We start from the raw sequence: 21,375 nt of genomic DNA, 5'->3' as shown, positions 1-21,375 counted from the left end.
TAGATTCTTCCACCTCTTGAAAAAGTTAAAGCTGACGGTGATAATTCAATTTTTTGCTTATTGTAACTATTTTTTGTAGTTTTCTTTTTTTTTTTAAATTTTATATTTTTGTATATCACTTTTTCAACTCAGGTTAAATTTGTAGATTCCAGTAACTTTACTTAATTATTTTTAATAATTTAATTAAATTTCAATTTTATAATTCACTCTTTTCCTTAGTTTTAATTTAACTCAATTATTTAATTATATATATGTATATAAAACATGTAGGATAAAAAAGATGTAAATCAGCTTTGTAGTTCAATTTAATAATGGCCTCTTAATTCCTCATTTTTTATTTGGTTGTTTCCTCTTTGTATTCAAAAAATCGTAATAAAGTTTCTGGATTGTGCCATTATTAGATCAATCTATATCTCGTGGCTTGCGTAAAACTGCTGACGTAGCTAATTCGGAACCTAAACTCAAAATTTCGACAACTGAAACCTTTCTCTTAATAAACAGCCTAAACCAAAACCTTACGTTGGTGAGCCTCCATACTGGATAATTGCGCACTTTTGCTTCTACCTCTGTTGCCGCTTGGACGCTATTTTGCTCTGCTCTTTTCCTATCGCAACAGTATCAAAAATGTAAATATTGGGGCAATTAAAAAGAGTCCCTAGTAAATTGTGGCTGCAAATGCCAACTGAAATAAAAATAAAGATTTAATATGCCTGGACTGCTAAGTGTGCTGTTCATCACGGATTCAACATTTTAGCGTTCTACGCAATCAGAATTCTTCCTCAGTATGCATTTACAACGTCTGATTCATCACAAATGTTGCTACGTGTTTTTTATTACATATATCTTTAAATTCTAATGTAATCCTTTCATACTAGTTTATAACTTTCGAGCCTAATATTCTTATAAATGAAGTATGCTGAAACCACTTCCTTTTCCGACTTAAACACTTAGCGTATTTTATAAATCTAAAGTAAAAATGTTTCAGAAGAAATGTATCAAAATATATATGGTAATTCTGCATAATTATGTGAATGCGTTCAAAGTATTTGAAAATTTATGTAACCAAATGGCCATTAGTGCATTTTTAAAATTTTCTACCTGATTTTTAAAAATATTTGTGTAAATTAATATTTCTTTATTTGTTTTTAACAGAACCTCCTGAAGTTGAATTCTTAAAAAACGATATTACTGTAGAAGATTCAAGCACCGTTACTTTAAGGTGGCATGTTATGTATGATGGAAATCTACCTGTTGAACGATTTCATTTGGAGAGCAAAAATTTCTTAGATGAATCACTGATAGACCTTGATCATGATATTCATGGCGATGTTCGAAATTATACTGTGCACTCTTTGCTACCGGGACTCACTTACACATTCATGCTCTGCGCCGTAAATGAAGCGGGATATAGTGATTTTGATTTCGTGAATGTTTCAATGCCAGCAGATGGTAAGATTTCAAGATAATTTATTTATTTTGCTTTCATAAGAGAATTTCTTAATTCATACATAGCTAGGCAATGATAAATCTTTACAAGTATTAAAAACTTAGCTATAGTTATGTCATCTTACAATACATTTCCTCCATTCTAGTGTGAAACTTCTGCGGGTATAAATTCTGATGTTGGATAACCTTATCACCAGATTTGTTCGGAGCTGGAATAGGGATTCCAGCTTCATTTTCCTACAAACAGATAAGTGACGATGACGATCAAAGAAGCGTAATATACGTTAGTTGATCATTTTATGAAGCGTGTTTCAAACTTTTTCGCGTTAGGACTCCGATGAATTATGCGACTGATCTATTATATTTTTCGGTCTTGGGTAGCTAATTAATGGGAGGGTTTAAAAAGAGGAGAGAGAGATGTCTTTAAAATATGTTTTGATATCTATATTGCGCTGCTTTTGCCTTGATTATCCGAACAAAGACTAAAAAGCGCTTTTCGATAATAGATTATCTTGGTTTGAGGGGGAGAACACGACTATTTCAAATGAACCATTTGTTTTGGAACATAATAGAATGTATTTTAACCAGCTTCAAAATTTTTATTCAGTGGGTTTTATTTTATTAAGTTTTTATATTATTATTATTATTACCCTGAAGAGTTTAAGTCAAAGCAAATGGAAAAATTTGATACATTTAAATATGTAATTTTTTACATTATAATCCAGAGCACTTTCATCGTTTCTTTAACAATTAATATTAATTTGCATTTAATTGAAAACACAATTCTTTTGCGTTCGTTTAGGTGCCAAAATTAGCACTAAAGCGCTTATAAAACGTTCATTTTCCCACAGACTGGAATGAAGTAAACTAACAAAAGAAACTAATAGTCTGGAATAAGAAAGGTAGAGGGAGAGCAAAGTAGATATACACAGGGACATTTCGAAGAACTAAATTATCGAATCGAATAGAATTCCAAACATCTGAAATTAACGGAAACATACCTTTTTCAAAATACTCAAACAATCTGGATCCCTCTCCCTTCTCCTGCATGCCAAATATGGTTTAATGAAATGCAAATGAGGGCATTCACCCGCCATGTCGTATTTTATTTAAACGAATATTATACAGTTATGCCTTGTTTTTAACTTTTATACTAAAGTTACATATAGAAGTTATTTTTTTATTTGCGCAAAACCAAACGCTTAGCTTATTTCCGTTTAACTAAAATTAAGCCATTACTTTTTAAAATGGGCTTGTAGTAAGTAATTAATTCCTTGGTAAGATTTATAGGCTATATATTTTTTAAACGTAGTTAGCCGAATTTTATTTATAGCCTACCCAATCATCTAAATTAGTTTAAAAACTTCATTAGTATATGTTCTTTATTATTTATTTATTTGATTTAAATCGACTAAAATTTTAAAACGCATAAGTAAACTAAAAGCAGGATTATTTTTTCTTGCCGTATAAAGAAAAACATGGAATTCAGATAAATAGAGTTCTAACTTACTAGGTAAAGAACGACTGGGAAGATCCCGAAGAATTTTGCTCACTAGCTGGGTCTTATTTCCAGACTTTCCCTCGGAATTTTCCTTAACATCTGTCTAAACACGTTTTAGCGATTTTGTACAGCAGATCTTTCGAAAGTTGATGATGTGCTGAAAATTTCGGCTTTTTGCCATATAATGCAAGCTTTCCAGCGATGAACGAGGGTACTAGACTATGCAGCAGATAGTTAAAGAATTCCAGAATCTAAGTAGGAACCCGTCAGCTTGAACTGGAGAAGCTGAAAAAACGAACTACAATTATCGATATAATTAAATTGTATATCAAATGTCTGCATTCGCTCTTGTGATAGATTTTTACTGTAATCTTTGGTTCGAACTACGTTCGTTTAGTATTTTGTGAATCACAATGAATTGTTCTTTGGAGCTTGAGAATGCTGTGATAGTGTTTCAAGAGATATTACCTGCTTTTCAACGATTCGTTTCTGGGACTAATTTCTATAATTCAAGCAAACGTATTTCTTTATGCGTCTGAGCTCCAGTTAATATAGAATAGTTTCGAATGAAAGATTTTACATGCGTGAGGGAACCTTTAAACAACTTTCTCTTTGACATTCGAACAGCTGTTTAAATTATTTAAACAGCTGTTCGAATGTTATTTTAATTTTCTTTCATTAATTAAATACTGAAATTAATGAAAGAATTAATAATTTATGGGCATATCAGGATTTAAATTTTTTTCTGTTGTTCAGATTTCTGGAAGCCTGTAATATTCTTTGGCTTTGAAACATTGATTTCAGAAACTTGTTCCACTAGGTCCTAAAGCCATTCAAGTATTTTAACCAGAGAAATATTAACAGTGATACAGATACTGTAGAGTGCTGTTGTAACTATATAATAGTTGCGTAGAACATAGGTCTCTTGCTAAAATATCCATTTCTTAGAATGCTCGGTATTAATTTAATTGTTTGCAGAAAAGTCTACAAAATATTCATAACTTTTCTTAAAATGAGAGATAGAATTCTACCAAAACCTATATAAAATTTTGATTTAATGAATATTATGCTCTGCTTTTGAACTCAGCTGACACAGAACGATAAAAGAGGTTATATAAGCAAATTTCATTACATTGTCATTTTGGAAAGACATTACAGATGTAATTTATCAAAAGCGGAAAATTAATAAACCCTAAAGCATTTATTATTGCCTTATATAACTCCTAAAGAACACATTTTGAAGTATTTAGTCCTCGTTATATTAAGATTAGTTTAAAAAAAAAAAAAAAGAGAGAGAGAGAGAGAGAGAGCGAAAAATCATTCTAAATTTTCTATTATAACCAAGGTTTATTTTTCAGTAGGTAATGGTAAAAATGTTAGCAACCTGAAATAGTTATTTGCTCAATCGAAAATCGAGTGGAACGTTTTCATTTTTTGAAGAATCAATCAATTGCTGCAACTTGCTCGTTCATTGAATATCTCTTCTACAAATAAGTATGAATTTTATTGTTACCGTCAATGAAGTCTTGACATCGTAAACAAAATTTTACTTAACAATACTTTTCCAGTGAGCCAACGCCCACCAGCAGCCGAGTGGCAAAGTCGTTGGACACTGGTAGTTCGGTCCGAGGTTTAAATCCCGCGAACGGGGTGGCTGCATGGGCGTTTTCTTGAATTTACCCATGTGTAAAATGTATGCGAACCAGTTTCCCTTAGAAAGCCTTCCACAGAGGAATCCCTTCCCGTAGGCAGATAGCCCTCGAGACTTTCCCGTAATCACGTAAACCAAACCAACCTATCGGCCAAATTTAGAGACGTAATGCTAGATTTAAAGTAGTTAAATACTTATATTTATTAACTGCCTGAAATTCGCACTTGAGAAAAAATTTTGGCGCTAAAGTTTACCTAGCTTTTTTCTAATACTTATTTCTTGTTTAAAAATTAAATTCGTTTCTATTATACATTATTATTTAATTAACTTCGAATACTAGAATTTTGTTAAGTCCCTTATGCAAAAAGAAAGCAATCGTAGTTTCACAAACTATTTTTCTTATTATTTCGAAATAACAGTATTATATGTTAATTTAGAAGTCAAATGTACATCTTTGTGGCTTTAGATCCTGGTGACCTGTATTATATGTTGTAAAGAAATAAAGAACTTTTTCCCTTTTTCTGTGATTCTGCTGTGAATAATAAAATTTTGTATGTTTCATTTTCAGTTCCTTCTAAAGTATCCTGGGTACACGTCCTTGCATCCACTAATGAAACGCTCTTATTTGGCTGGAGACGACCAACACATAATAATGGAGCCAATATCACTCATTATATCGTTCAACTTTGGCATCATAATGGTAGTCTTGTATTAAATAACACTATGGATATTCTTGCACCAGGCCGTAATAACCATATGTACATTTTTGTGGGTCTAGATCCTGGTGAAACCTACAATTTTCAGGTTTGCTGTCTTTTCGCTCTCTGCACCTTTTATTTACTTGCGTGAAATGTTTTAACGAATAGTTAGTTATGCGTATAACTAAATTATAAAATCTAAATTAAAAGGCAATAAAAATGGTAAAGTTTTTTACGCTACACTGGCATCCCTGCTAATTGCATAGATTAGAAAACGGACCATTATCAGAAAAAAAGCTGTTAAAACTTCATTCTCTTAAAAATACATAAATAAAAGCTTGCAAATGCATTTTATTCTTAAATATACATATATGCCATATTATATGTCTTTTCATGCTACAAGGTGAATCACAAATATGGCTACATGTTTGAAGCAAACCTTAGTGTGTTATTGTATATTGTGGAAGTAGGCGAATGGCATGAAAAAGTTTTCTAGTTTATAGAAACTTTTTCTTAATTTTAAATCAAAGTGATTTGCTCGCACTTATATCATAAATCAAGATAACTGAATATGCAGGAACAAATTACAGTTGCAGTGTTGTAAACCACAATAGTTATGAGGTATGACTTCCGTATAGTTGTCGTCTGTGGGAAACTCGCAAAAACTACTGCCAAGGAATCTCTAAGAAGTCTCTAAGGAATCTCTCCTTAGAGATTCTTTGCTACTGCTTTATGCAAACATCTAGAAAAGGCGTACGGTAGCACAGATGAAGGAACATTGGTAAGGATCGTGAGCCTTGTAATGAATAGACTAACCCAGTCGAGTTTTCTCCATCACTATACCGAGGATAACCCCTGATCTGGTTCCGGATTCTACAGTGCAGGAGTTGTCTTTAATTTGCTAGTCGCCAGGTGTCGTTAACAGTGAAAACCAGCTCTCTCCAACACTGTGTATTATGCGAGTACGGACAGGTCGGTACGTAGTTCAGGTGTTTGCAGTGTGATATTCTAAGATGGGCATGGTTCTATATATATTTTTTCGCCGCTAATTTTCGCTTATTTAACTGAAGATTACTGTCTCAAATCGTTAAATCAGTGCCGTATTTATCATAAACATGATTAAAGCATTTACTCTGCTGGAAGATGCCTTTATTTGATGCTTCAGACTTCTGAAATTCATCAACCCGTTGTATTATTATCCTGATATCTGAAATTGGGATGAATAAGAAGAAAGGGATGACTGATATGAAAGAAGTTGGGATGACTAAAGAGAATTTTAGTTATGCTGAGAATATGGTTTACTTTTGTAGTGTTTATAATTTTCATCTTATATAGTTAGTTTTACTACTAAAAACTTGGTCATTAAAGTGAAATAAGTGATATAAGTGAAATGCAACATTAGTCACCCAGCTTCGATTTCAATTGAATGACATGATGATTTGCTAGATTTTGTAAAATTAGTTTTCATAGTTACATTTTTAAAGTTGAATCTGGAAGTTTAACATCTCTCTCCAAGAATTTAAAAAAGACTTCAGATTTAATTAGTTTTTTAGTTACATTTTTAAAGCTGGATCTGAAAGTTTTAACATTTCTCTCTGAGGCAAACTGAAATAATGATTATTATTTTAAAGAAACTCACCATATGGAATAACACTAAAATTATAAAATACTGAGTTTTAAAATATATTGGCTAATAAAACATATAGACTATAATAGTTTGCTCCTGAAGAAGAGAGACCTGTATCTGATCGCCCTTTTTACTATTTATACCTAAAATACTGAATATCTTCATGTGCAAAACATTTTTCATAAAACAGGATAAAAATAAGGAAAATTTAACGAAATTAAATGAAAGATTAGCTATATTTATTTATTTTTTAACAAAGCCAAACTAAATTAGTTACGAATGCTTTATTCAACCTTCCCATTGTATTGATATCAAAAAGAAGGGGGGGAAATGCTCATCGTTAAATGTGCGAAATGCGTATGAAATGAAATATGAAATTCTGATTTTTCTCATTTTAATCGGTTTTTTCTGAAATAAATTCCATATGTTTCCTTTCTAAAGTTAAGACTCGTTTATACCAGCGGAACTTTGCTTCCAAGGTGTATTCGCTAACTCGATTTTTTCTCCTAACCTAAGCCGAGCGGCTAGGGAAAGAGAATTTGAGCTGGTTGGCGTAAGCTTAAGAGTTCAATTTTCTATTTTTATCGTACCAGCTTGTTCCCGAAATTACGGACAGCACTACCCGCTTGTACTCTTATAATTTTTTCCAACAGCATTATCTTATTTCCGCTAACCGTAATATTGTCATCATTTAATACGATCAAACATGTAGCCATATTTCTGACTCTCTCTGGTGTGTTACGATGCCATTAACTATATCGTATATATTAGCTTTTTGATTTCTTGTAAGAGGCTGCTTAAATCTTCTTATCATTAATTTAAAACTGTACTTTATTTCAGGTTCAAGCTTGCAATGCATTAGGTTGTGGTAATTGGTCAGAACCTTTAGAAGGAACAACTTCAGACGGAAGTAAAAGAATATATATTCTTTTGTTTTTCATTTGATCTGCACCTAAAATTATTAGCCTCTGTTTTACACATCTTGTCTTTTCTTTTTATTCTAGTACCAGATCCTCCACAGAATGTAGAAATGAGGTGTGATCATGATTTTGATAAAGATGCAGATTCGGTTTATATCACTTGGGAAGCTCCACTAAATGCAAGAGGAACTATACTGAGTTACAATGTGAGTAAATATCATAGTGTTTTTATAAATCTCAAGGTATTCTGGACCTTGAGATTCCTAGGTATCAAAGAATTAAATTTTAAAGAGAACTACTATTTTACGTATACAGTAGTAGGGAGGTATGATGCTATAAAATGTTTTATCTCATTTTCTCTTTATGCCGTGTGGTAGCAGCAACTCTAGCGATCTAACAAAGTAAACTAAAACGAAACAAATGGAGGAGGAAAAAGAAATTACAAAATTATCTACTGATATTTTAAAGTATTATTTAAAGATTTAAGCGTTATTTTAAAAATTCAGCCTTGCTTGCTATTTGTGGTTTTCAAAACAATCTATAACATTGAAGGAATTTTGCTTTTAGCGTGTGTAGTATAGAAAAGACATAGCTATATTATATTTGATTCTTTTTTTTTTTTTTTTTACATTACTAATACTATGAAGTTGATAATGGTACAAGAATGGTCAAGAAGCAAATAAGGGTATGCAAAGAATGCCGTCACATAAGAGCTCGGATGCTTAAAGGACCCTTGAATGTCCTGCTGAACTACATATATACAGGGGTTGGACAAAAATATGGAAACACCTTTAAAAAAACATGTTTCTTTGCTTAATATGGTGTAGGAAACCCGTTGGCATCCAAAACAGCTTGCAGTCTTCTCGGAATGGATAAATACAGTTCCTGTATGTTTGCCAAGGGAATATTATACCATTCTTCCTGCAAAACGGTGGCAAGTTCAGATAACGATGTTGGCGGTGGATAACACATTCAGGTCTGGTGACTGTGGTAGCCAGGGGAGATGGGGCAACTCATCCTCGTGCTCAGAAAACCAGTCCTGGACAATGTAAGCTGTGTGAACAGGGGATTTGTGTTCTTGGAAGACACCATCACCATCGGGGAACAAAGTTTGTACCATGGGATGAACTTGATCGGCCAAAATGTTCACATAAGTTTTGGCAGTCATGTGCCCTGACACAGTTATCATGGGGCTATCAGAGAACCACGATATGGCTGCCCAAACCATAACAGAACCCCCGACATGTTTCACTCTTGACAACAAGCAGTCTGTATTATAGGCTTGAGATGGCGTTCTCCAGACGTAAACTCGGCCAGAAGTGGGAAACAATGTGAAAGAAGACTCGTCAGACCATATTACTCGCTTCCACTCTCTATAGTCCAGGCTTTATGACTTAAACACCACCTTATCATGTTACGGGCATTAGCATCACTGATGAGTGGCTTCTCAATTGCAGCACGGCCAGCAATTCCCTGTTTATGAAGTTCCCTTCTAATTGTTTTGGTACTCAAAGGGTTCGGTAACACAATATTCATTTCAGCAGTAACTTTTGCAGCTGTGGTCTTCTTATTTTTCGTCACAATTGCCCTTAATGATCGTCTGTCACGATCACTCAGGACGCACTTTCGTCCGCGCTGTGATTTAGCAGATGATGTTTTTCCGCTTTTCAAATATGCGGAATAAATCTTCGATACAGTACCTCTTGAAACACTAAACACCTCGGCTACCTTGCTTACGGAAGCACCTACCATACGTGCTCCAACAATTTGCCCACGTTCGAAGACTGTTAACTCTGACATAATGCAATGACAACCTCACATAACAGTACTCCGACAACAACTGAACTGTTTAGCACATTTACGAAGTTGTATAGGTGGCGTCAGTAGTCAAAAACGCTAGCGCCACCTACATATTTCATTAAAATCAATCTTTCTTTTCAAACATGCATTTCACAAGGTGTTTCCATATTTTTGTTTAAACTTGTATGTTTAAACTTAAAAGAGGTGGATTCTTGTATAAATACTATACATATATATATATATATATATATATATAATCCATCTTCTTTTAAATTTCCAGGGGCCCTGTGCGTCATATGACACAGTTAAGGGGCTCCTGGAAGCTGACAAAAAAAGCTGAATTCAGTGTTCACCAAACTTCAACTGAATACACCAAAACTTCAACTGAATACAAAGCAGAAAAGCTACATGCTTTTATTTTGATTCCCTTCTACAGGAGAGCTTTCGCCGCCCAACCGGTATAGTGGTTAGCGTCGCTGGCTGCCGTGCCGAAAGGCGGCCCGGCTTTGAATCTCAGAGGGGAAAGCATGGTGGCACTCTAAATATGCGGCCATCCAAAAGTCCTCTCGTGTGGTTTTTCAGAAGAGAAGATTTTTGGACGTGTATCAGTATTTTGACGTGAAATCAATGAAGGCGAACTATCAGAAAATATTTCAGCTACAGTCATTAACAGTGACGAAAGGTCAGACAATATTCCAATCGCTCTTAAAGATGTAAAAAATGAAAGATATTCATCGATTTTGGTCATTATCCAGAAATTCTTACAAAGGATAAGAAAGGACTTATTTAAAATTTTGGTCTTTGTAGACCAAAAGATACCGATTTTCCCCAAAATAAAGACAGCAGATCATTTTTTCTGTTCATTATACAGTAATTAATAACTCTGCTTCAGAGACAGATTTTACTCTGTTATTCATTTGAACTTAACAAAGATCATGTTGGTTAATTTCAAATAAGGACAGATGTGGTCAACAGTAATACAGCACTGCCAAACGTTACCCATAAAAAAAAAAAAAAAAAAAAAAAAAGCGCGAGAGAAGTTCTCATCATATCGCAAGCTGTATTGAAAAGAAAAACTGAGAAGCAAATGATTGTATTGATCAAATATGGGAAAAATCTGTAAAAGATAAAATCAGTTTCAGTTAGTTTTAAAGAGATTAAACCCGGATAACTTTAGTAAAAAGTAACAATGGTTATATACATAGCTAATTTTTTACCTGATGTCAAATTGTTGGAGGAATATGACGTTGTAGAGACATTAGGTATTTTTTGAAAGCAGGATAGATGACAAATGAGATATACCCTCGCCGGTACTCGAACCACAGACCTCTCTTATACGCGCCGAGCTTGCTGACCACTACACCACGTAGGCATGCCAAGAAAGCGGGAGAAATACCTTATATACTTCCCCTTTGAAAGGGCGACTGGAGATTAGGGGAACCAGTCGCCAAATCTTTTTGGTGGAGAATCATCATCCGCCTCCATTTTAGTTTGGGCGCCACTGTAGAGACATTAGGTTTTTTTTTTTTTTTTTTTTTGCTTTGTTTGAAAGCAGAAAAGATGGAAAATGAGCAATGTCCTCGCTGAACTCGAAACATGGACCTCTCGAATACGCGCCGAGCGTACAGACCACTACACCACGAAGACACGCTAAAAAAGTGGGAAAAATACCTTATAATATATTTTAATTTCACTTATACTGTATATTACTACAACGTTCATCTGTGTTCAGTTATGCACACAAGCGATTATAGAAAGTATTAATACTTACATTATTTTGCTACCAACAACCATACGCGCCGAATATGCTGACCACTACATCACGAAGGCATATCAAGAAGGCGGGCGAAATACCTTACAACGTTATAAAAATGCTCTCAAGTACTGTTAAATATCTGAATTCTGCTACATAAAATGAGTTAATTGATTGTTTAAGTAGTATTTGTTTGAAAACAAAGCTTTTGGATGAAATTAAAAGTTCTCTTTCTTATTTCTTTGTACGACGAATATTGTACACAAAGTAATCGTAATCACGAAAAACTTCGGTTATCATATTTCAATGGAAATATCCATTTTGACCGTTCCCGAATCCATCTAGGCCCCACGAGCGGCCGAGCAGTAAAGTCGCTAAACACTGGTAGTCTCCCGAACGGCTTAGCTTGCATGGGCCTACGTAGTTTTCCCCATGTGTAACGTGTATACGAGTCAGTTTCCCTTAGAAAGACCTCCGCGAAGGCATCCCTTCCCTTAGGAAGATGGCCCTCGAGGCTTTGCCGTAATCGCATAATCCATTTTGTGTGGGAGGAGTAAATTGATTCATTCCCCGCGCAGTGCAGCGCTTGACGACTATTAAAAGAAAGCTAAGCCGGAAAACTAAAAATACAAGAGCGCATGCATTTAATATTTAATAAGTAAATATCTCCTTTTTTTAATTTCGAGAAAATTCCCGAAAATTCTCGCGCACGATTTAAATCTTATAAAAAGGAGGAAAACCTCCCAATTGAGTTAGTTTGTTGCTGTTTTAAGAGTTTGTTTAGAAAAGTGCTCTTGTTGACTGTAGCGAATTCGCGGACTAGCTTTCTCTAGCTGTTTTGAATTGAGTTCTTTTGAACGTTTGAGTAGTTAAAAGATAACTACTGTGAGATATTTGTAATACTGCATGAATATCTGAGAGAAATTTAAGCATTTTTGTTAGGATAGTAGTAAATTTTTGTTCATTTTTCATCGGACTTGTGCATTCAATTCATAACGAACCCGTACGCACGCTACAATATCAACCCCTTTACCCGGGCCTTTATTTTCACAATCGTTGGTCGTAGTCATATCTCCCATTACAGAAGTGTTTTAAATGACGAAAAATGTTTTGGCTATGTAAAATTTAAAAAAAAAAAAAAAAAAAACATAATTTTCGACGAATAACTAATTTTAACTTTTCATTTGGTCTCTCGGTTCCTATACTTGGGAAAGTTTTGTACGTATTATGAAAAAATAAATTAGAAGAAGTTTGACTCACGAACGACAAAAACTGACCGGGATATTTAACTCAAAATTTGCAATTTTTGATGTCATTTTCATTTTACCTTTGATTGATCGGATAATTAAGTTAAAATTATTCGAGTAAGTAACTTGAAATGAGATGCAGCAAAACGTGTGTATAATTTAATAGACAATACAAGGAAGTCATCTGTGTCCATATCAGATTTTTAAGTATTAATCCTAATCTTATAAAAGTCATTATCAAAATGTTGCTCCTACAAACCTTGATTTTTTAGTGGGGAGGATAGTATTATAAACTTATTAGGGGGAGCCGAGGTTTTTTTTTTTTTTTTTTTTTTTTTTTTTGCATAGGGGCTCTAGAGTTCTAGATACGCCTCTGTCAAGAAGGTGTTCTTGTTTTGCATGAATTCTATTTCATGGTAATGAGAACGCATGCAGCCAACAACACAATAAGTATTTTATGTAATTAACCTCAAAGTCATGTGAGCTTCATTGTTTCACTTTCTCCATAAACTCAAGTACTTCATGCAGTTGGAAGTTTAACTCGTTTCATTATAACTAAGTACTAAATCCAATCTTTAAGAAGTACAAATATTTATTAACATTAATACTGTCTCTTTTTATTAACAGTCCAACTAGAATTCATTAATTGCAGAGCTCTGTTCCTATCTTCCCTTTTATAATCAGGAAATGAAAAAGTCAAATCTCTTTATTGAGATGATTGTTTTACAGTTCCGCTACTCCTGGTTATATAAGCAGTTCCCTGAACTTGTCTTGAGCAGAACTGTAGCCAGAGTTTTCAGCATCCAGGGACAGCTTAGGATTTTGCTCTCCCATCCTATTTGTCAAGAAAACTTTTCATTCTAAAATTTCGTGACATAAATTTAACGTCCCCTGTTTGCTGTACCCAGGAACAGATGTCCCCTTTTGCCCTACCTCAGGTATGCCACTGGTCTTGAGTGCATTGTTGTGTGGCTTGATTAGTATTTCTTGCGCTACTCAAATCTTCTCTCTGACAGCCTGGATAATATAATTCTGTATAGTAAGATCTAGAATAATTCAAGTCTGAACTTCTACCATTTTGTCAGATGAAGTAGATATTCTCTTTCTCTTCTGGCTTTAATCTGGTCTTTCCTTGGCTTACATGATAAAATTTAACTATGTCTTTCTTAACCTCTGCGTTTCTTTAGTTTTATGATTATTTTTGTGTTAAGACTGACATAATAGCTGATAATTTTGTATGAAAACACCCATTCATAAGGATATGTACAGATAAGACATTCATTCTAATGTGCTTCTGTATTCTAGAAGGGCTTTGTGTATTTCAACTATTCCCATTCCTGTTTTACAGGGAACATTTTAACAACCCCTTGTTCTTCATTGTGTGTCTATTATATTTTTTGGAATAATTTGTTTTCAAAAGCTGCAAAAATAATGATAAAAGGTAACCTAGTCTTCATGCTTTCGTTTGTACAAGCAGGAAGCATCATAACCCATCATGCCAAAGCAGAATGTTATGTCATTTTAAAATGATTAATAATAATAAAACTAAGAACTAATCTGTTTTGTTGGTCTTGTGCTTTTTTTTGAGAAAAAAGGTTTTTAACTAAGTATTTGTTATGACATCCATCAGATTAAATCTTTATATGATTTTCATAAATTTATCAGAGCACATTAACCACAATCATACTCATTAGTCTTGATATTCAAAATACAGTAAACTCTGTCATGACAACTGCCTCCCTAATATGATCACTTCTGAAAATAACTGGTATTTCTGAGACCTCAAATAATCATTATTACTGAATTTCACCTCTAAGATGACCACCATGCATGCATGGTCACCTTAGAAATGCATGCATGGTCACCTTAGAAATTTTCTTTACCTAGTCCTGTTCAATAGAAACTATGGTACATCACTGGTTTCTTGTATATTTTTGTGTACTGTGATGACAAAAACTTGTGTTGCTGTTATCTACTTGGTACTTCTGTACTTCTGTATGAAGAAAACATGTTTTTATTCTGAAGCAAATTCAAGGCATTATAAATGAACCCCAAGAGAAAATAAGCTGAAGTTGTTACATACTTTTACTACTGAATCAAACTGGTACATTTTAGATACAATTTTGCTTTAACATAATGCTGCCAGAGCAGCAATGAAAACTGGTTTAAAGAATAAAAAGGAAAAATTCCTTTAATGAAATGTTTGTTTCATAACTTTTCAAATTAAATAAATAACTATTTCAAACCTTATTATTAAAAACATGAGTAAGATAAAACCAATATCTCAGGTGCTGTTACTACTCACATATAGTGCACATGTTGCTGATTTATACCTATTTAATGTACACTGCGGGAAAAAAAAAAAAAAAAAGAGAGAGAGAGACAGTTCTATATCTCCGGTTCTACTGGGCCGATTGATGAAATTCAAATTTCATTTTTCATTTCTCGAAAGCACGACTTAGGATATATATTAGATTTATATATAGCATAGGTATTTTGACACGAAATCACACTTTTTCCGAAATAGCATGCCCGATTGCATGGATATCGCCCAATTAGCCTTTTACCCGGACTTAGTAAAATTTATGAACGTGTCGTACTCAACAGAATGACTCCTTACCTGGATTTATTACCCCCCGAACAATTCGGGTTCAGGTGTGGATTATCAACTACGAAACAGCTGGCAAGGCTAACTGAGTGTATCGGAGATGCAATTCATAATAAATATTGTGTTGCCTTACTCATGCTAGACGTGGCGAAAGCTTTCCACCGCGTCTGGCATGGGGAGGTGCTCATTTACAAGTTGATCACCTTTAATTTCAGCAAGGAACTTATACTACTCATTCGCGTCTTCATCACAGAGAGAAAATTCTTTGTCAAATTTTGAAATGAAATTTCAGACCACAAAAGGATCACTGCTGGAGTAGCCTAGGGATCAATTTTAGGGCTGCTCATGTATATATTCTACGTCGCAGATTTCCCTAAAGTGCAAATCAATCAAAACCATTTCCTCTGATGCTACGTGGACGACACCCCGTTAGCTGTTAAATCCATGAGAGCTGAGCTTGCTGTTAAAAAGCTTCAGGATATTATGCCTTTAATTGAAACTTGGTGTACTAATCTGCATCAATGCACAGAAATCGCAACTGCTTATTATTCGACGTAAATTCGCCAGGACTTCTCTCAGTGTTAATGTGAATTTATTCAACATTGCTTTTCCCATTGTAGACAAAGCAAAGTATTTAGGTATCGCCTTTAATACTAAACTTACCTGGGCGGATCATATCACGAATGTTAAGAGAAAGGCCTTTGGTATTATTAACCAACTGACGCCTTTAATAGGCAAGTACTCTGGTTTAAACCTTCACAAGAAAAGGCATATCTACATGGCTATAATTAGACCTGCGTTCGCCTATGCTTCGCCTGCCTGGGCCGCCTATACCAAAAAAGATGTGCAAAAGCTACATGTTTTGCAAAATAAAATTTTGCGTATGATTACAAATGCACATTATTATGTGTCTAATGAAACTCTGTACAAGGACCTCAATATTGAATATATACACTGGTGTGCAAAACTTAAGCAACAGCAGGGTTTCTTGCCATAACTCCACGAGAAATCAACTGAGAAACATGAAGTGCAGAAATGAAGGAGAGTATTATCTAGGTAAAGGATGATGAAAGCATCGGAGCCGAAAAAGGAATACAATGCATACGGTATGGAATCAAACAAAAACAAGCTTTACTGAACGCATAGTATCGTGACTCATGATTGTCTATCCAAGAGGAAAAACAACAAGCAGATGTTCCTTAATATGGGATATGCCCTCCCCTCACTGCAATGGTTGCTTCGCGCACCGTCTCCGCATACTCAGAACCAGCTGGTGCAACATTTCTTGTGGTAGGAGTGCCCATTCCTCAATCAGCATCTGTTTGAGTTGTTGGGTGTTCTCCGGAAGATGTAAGCGTGCTGCAATGCGTCTCCCCAAAGCATCCCACACATGTTCGATGGGATTTAGATCTGGGGAGTACGCTGGCCAATCCATTCGAGTGATATCTTCACTTTCCACTAGCTCCTCAACAGCAAGAGTCAGATGTGGCCGCGCATTGTCATCCATAAAAATTAAGTCTGGGCCAATGGCACCTCGGAACAGACGCACATGGGGAAGGAGTACCTCCTCACACTAGCAATCCCCGGTTACAGACCCTCTGTCGAAAACGGGGAGCTCAGTTCGCCCGTTCAGCATAATGCCTCCCCAGACAAGAACTCCAGGACCACCGTTACGGTGTCTTTCCTTGATGTTACTGGGATAAAACCGGGTCCCGACGTCTCTCCAAATCAAAACACGTTGAGAATCGCTTCTGATACTGAACCGACTCTCATCCGTAAAGAGGACGCGACTCCATTGATCATTTGTCCAGTTTTTGTGCTCTCTGCACCACTGTAAACGGTGGCGTTGGTGGCCAACTTTCAACGGGAGGCAGCGTTCAGGACGGCGGACGAATAGGCCTCCTTTGTGAAGACGTCTGGCCACAGTAAACCGCGACACTTGTCGCCCCATTGCTGTACAGAGTTGCTGAGCAATGGCGCTTGCTGACTGCTGTCGGCCTCTTTTCGCCTGCAGGACGATATATCGGTCATTACCTGCAGTTGTCGTCCTCAGGCGGCCACCACGAACCTTTCTAACAGCTGTACCTGTGGTTTGGAACGCTTTCCAAGCGCACGAAACGACACTTTTGTTGATTCCGAACTCTGCAGCTACGCTGGTGACAGTACGCCCCTCCTCCAGCTTTCCGATCATTCTTCCACGTGTGAAATCGTCCAGGTGATTTCTTCTAGCCATATTTTACGAACTGACTCACTGGCACTTGCAGCGAATATGTTGAATTGCGTCTCCGTCCTTCCTTTTTTTCTACTGTTTAGCTGCGTGCGCCGACATCACGCGTTTTGTGTACGCTCACGTCACCTCTGAAGTTTCATTCCTGATATTTGCATACGCATGACGATTTTACCGACTTACGTGTTCATTGTACTGATCTCCAGACCTTCTTTTCTGCAATTTCATGGCTATCTGCTAAATTTTTACATTGTTGCTTAAGTTTTGCATACCAGTTTAGATAGTTATCTACATAGAACGATTTTTAGATAAAGCGCTTACTTGCGCTCACATGAAGCACTTCAACGTATTTGATTACTTCGCACTCGAGGAGTATTTTAAAATTAGACCGTTTGCAACTCACCTGACCAGGGACTTAAACTTTCTTACGTAGAATATCTATCTCCTAAGTTCTCAACATACCTGCTCTCTTATTATATGATTGCACATTGTAAATGTACTGTTCACTTAGTTTTTATGTATTCTCACATATCTTATGTATTTATATGTTTTCTTATTTTGCATTTTTACTTATGTTTACGCGTTAATTTTCAAGTTTGAGTTTTCACTTCGAATTCTCACTGACCCTCACTGCACATTACGTCAGCTGTTAGATTCACCGTCCTGCATCTCCATTGTTCGCTTTCTATCTTGCTTGGCTCTTAGAGCCTTCGTGATGCATGGTCATCTCTCTCTTCTCACCTTTGACCTTTCCTCCTCCTTGTCTCCGTTCTGTGGGCCTTATGCTTCACTCACGCGCAATACACATTTTTTCAGCTCGGCAGTCTTCTTCGATTGGCGACGAATGTAGATAATAATCTCTAAGATTCTTTGGCTTAGAGATTCTTTGAATTGGCGACGAATTACAATGCTTCAGGCAGGCATTGTAAAATGATAACGCTAGCGTGACAATATTTAACGGAACAGTAGCGTCTCCGTTCTGTGGGCTTATGCTTCACGCATGCGCAGTGATATGCTTCGTTAGCGTAATAGGCTGGCATCTGTTATACACTTTTGGCGATATATCGTAAGATTGGCGATTAATGTTGTTTCGTTAAATATTGTCACGCTAGAGTTAACCTTGACTTACCGGTTTACTTGTGTCTTTTATTTAGTGTGATTATTATGGAAGAAATTTTTTTCTGTTTGGAATGTTCGAAGTTCTATTCATTCCGACGAAATCTACGAGCGCATATTATTAAGTGCCATCTTTCGAAATTAGAAAAATTAGCTCCTACATTAAGAGCTGCTTGCAAATTTACATGTGATGATTGTGAGGAAGTTTTTTTCAAAACAAAACCTGCTTCGTGCACATAAACGCAATGGTAAAAATGATGTATCTAAACTCGCAGAAGATAGTAAAAGTTACAAATGCAAGCAAAAGTGCCCGTTATGCGATAATGCGATTTTGCATCTACAAAGGCAGAATTACTGAACCATTTCAAAAACTTTCATGATATATGTATTTCAACTGAAGATCTACAGTTCCCTTCTTTTTCCGCATAAGCTTAGCACTTTACAATGCGTGCCTGAAGTCTACATTCGTCGCCAATCGACGAAGGTTGCCGTGCTGAAAAAATATGTATTGCGCGTGCGTGAAGCATAAGGCCCACAGAACGGAGACTACTCTCTACTTCATCGGCCTATGGCAAAATTGTTACTGAGCCAGATACATCGCGGTGATACCATAGACCTGTTATATACTAGACGGATCATCGCCATTCAAAACCGGGTGAAAAAGTGGCACAGGAATGAGCTGCAGGAGTTTGGGCATGAAATGGAACTGAATCCAGACTTTCGCGTACTATCGCCATGGCTGGCGATTTTTTTCTCTCTTTTCTCTCAGTTCGAAATGCGAACTTGGAAAGACGTCATTTCGCAGAAGCTGCCGTTGAATTTGCAGAAGAGGTTAGATCGATAAACACCAGCCAAAATTAATAATTTCCCTAAAATTGAACACTTTATTTTAAAATTTAACTTTATTTTAAATTTTAATTTTTAAAATTTAAATAATTTTCATGCTGTAGAATAATATTTTGCAATATGTCCATCGGCGTCTACCGAATTTAAAATAAAATTAAAAAAACTGGAGAGAACAAACTAAATAATAAACTAATAACTAAATAATAAATAATAAACTAATAGCAAACTAAAAAATAAATAAGTAAAATAAATAAATAAAAAAGAAGGCTTTTTAGTACTCAGGACAGAATAAAAAAAAAAAAATAGATAACATAAGAAGAATGAGTGAAAACAGAAAATAGTACAAAAAGGAAAGTTAATATTAATACGAAAAGGAAATTTAATGTTAATACGAAAAGGAAATTTAGTGTTAATACGGTGTATTACAGAGAACTACAGAGTAGGCAAATCAAAGTGAGAAAGATATTAAATAAAATGAACTAAAAATGAATGTCAATATAGCAGATATCAGCTAAAAGGAAGAGAGAGAGTGGTAAATAATTAAATTATGAAACAAAAAGGTGGTAAATTAAGACTTCCTTTTACTAGCAAATATATATATATATATTCCTTTTACTAGCAATATATATATATATATATATATATATATATAATATATTATGCACGTTTCACAATGTAGTCGCACTTATTTTAAATAATTTTAGAAGGTAAAATTTAAATAATGTTCATTATTTTTAAAAAGAAACTTAAAATTATTAAAGTTTTGAAATTTAACTGCTATATAATTGCTATTTTCTTAATACTTAACAAATTATTAATATTTGAATAAATGCCAGAAACATGATATAAGAAAGAAAATACGTGATTGAAGGTAAACAAATTTGTTATATTTGGATGCAAGAAAAGGATATAAATAAAGTCATTCATGTCCCCCCCCTAAAAAAACATAATTTTATGCAGTTCTTACACAGTGTTACATCAACATTACCAAGTATTAAATACATACATTACTACTTCGCACATGTCCGCATGAGCAAACGCAAAGAATATATAAACAAACGCATTCAAAGCAGTCTGTTGGCGTATAAAAAATGTCACCGAAGCAGAATACTAGACTAATTAAAATTATATTGTATTACTAAAATTTTAACATTTTTTTCAGAAAACAGTTATTAGAAACATACATATATATTAAGATACTTTTATTTAAATGTTATTTCAAGTATGCATATATTATATAAAATTAGAAAATCTATTTTTTATTAGAAAAAGGTAAGTAGAGTGGATAAAAAAACCTCTACATTTTATAAAATTAGATTTTAAAACATTAGAAAAAGCTCAGTTGTGAAATGTTACTCCTCCATCTTTCACATATCTGGAATTACATCCATATGCGGAGCACGAAAGTATCATTTTTGAAGTCCGAAACAATGCGCTTACACGCAAAACACTTGCTTCTCACAAATTCTCCATAGAACTGTTAATGGTAAGGAAGATTCGCGGGAAATACGATCTGGGAAATGTACCAAATGTCACGTGGTCCGTATTCCTGTTCCCCTTCAGGGTTGCCGTTTCTCTCTCTAGTATATTACAGCTCTATGGGTGATACCTGCACCGAACGAACGCGAGATACAGAACTTCCCCCCTTTTTTCTGCTCAGCTGAGGGACTTTGTTGTAAAATAAACCGAGTTATTATTATATGTATTTGTTTAAGGTGTTTTATTAAGATAAATTCAGTTCACTGTCACACTTACATATATTAGTAAAGTATTTCTATCGTCATGAAAATCTTATTGATTAATAGCAAGCCCCAGAATTTAGGCGCTGCAAAATGTGCACTAGACGGAATAATGCCTAGCATTGGCCCTACTGAATAGTATTTATTTGGCAGTACCTGTCCAGAGTAGAGCAAAAAGAAACAAACTTGAATTGGA

General features: G+C 35.0%; 1 protein-coding gene across 1 annotated transcript in view; it reads left to right on the top strand.

The window, feature by feature from the left end:
- LOC118190559 (tyrosine-protein phosphatase 69D-like) overlaps positions 1–21,375 on the top strand; it is a gene marked incomplete at its 5' end in the record, with an annotated part of 240,084 nt that overhangs the window by 76,000 nt on the left and 142,709 nt on the right. The window contains 4 exons of the mRNA XM_085808231.1: positions 1,153–1,449; positions 5,167–5,402; positions 7,764–7,833; positions 7,928–8,049. Coding sequence (XP_085664357.1) covers positions 1,153–1,449; positions 5,167–5,402; positions 7,764–7,833; positions 7,928–8,049 — 725 coding nt within the window. The remainder of the gene's footprint in view (positions 1–1,152; positions 1,450–5,166; positions 5,403–7,763; positions 7,834–7,927; positions 8,050–21,375) is intronic.

Source organism: Stegodyphus dumicola, chromosome X1 (genome assembly GCF_044657685.1).
Source record: "Stegodyphus dumicola isolate Sdum_Otavi_A_Nest chromosome X1, ASM4465768v1".
NCBI classification, from domain to species: Eukaryota; Metazoa; Arthropoda; class Arachnida; order Araneae; family Eresidae; genus Stegodyphus; species Stegodyphus dumicola.
This window is presented reverse-complemented; position numbering and strand designations above follow the sequence as displayed.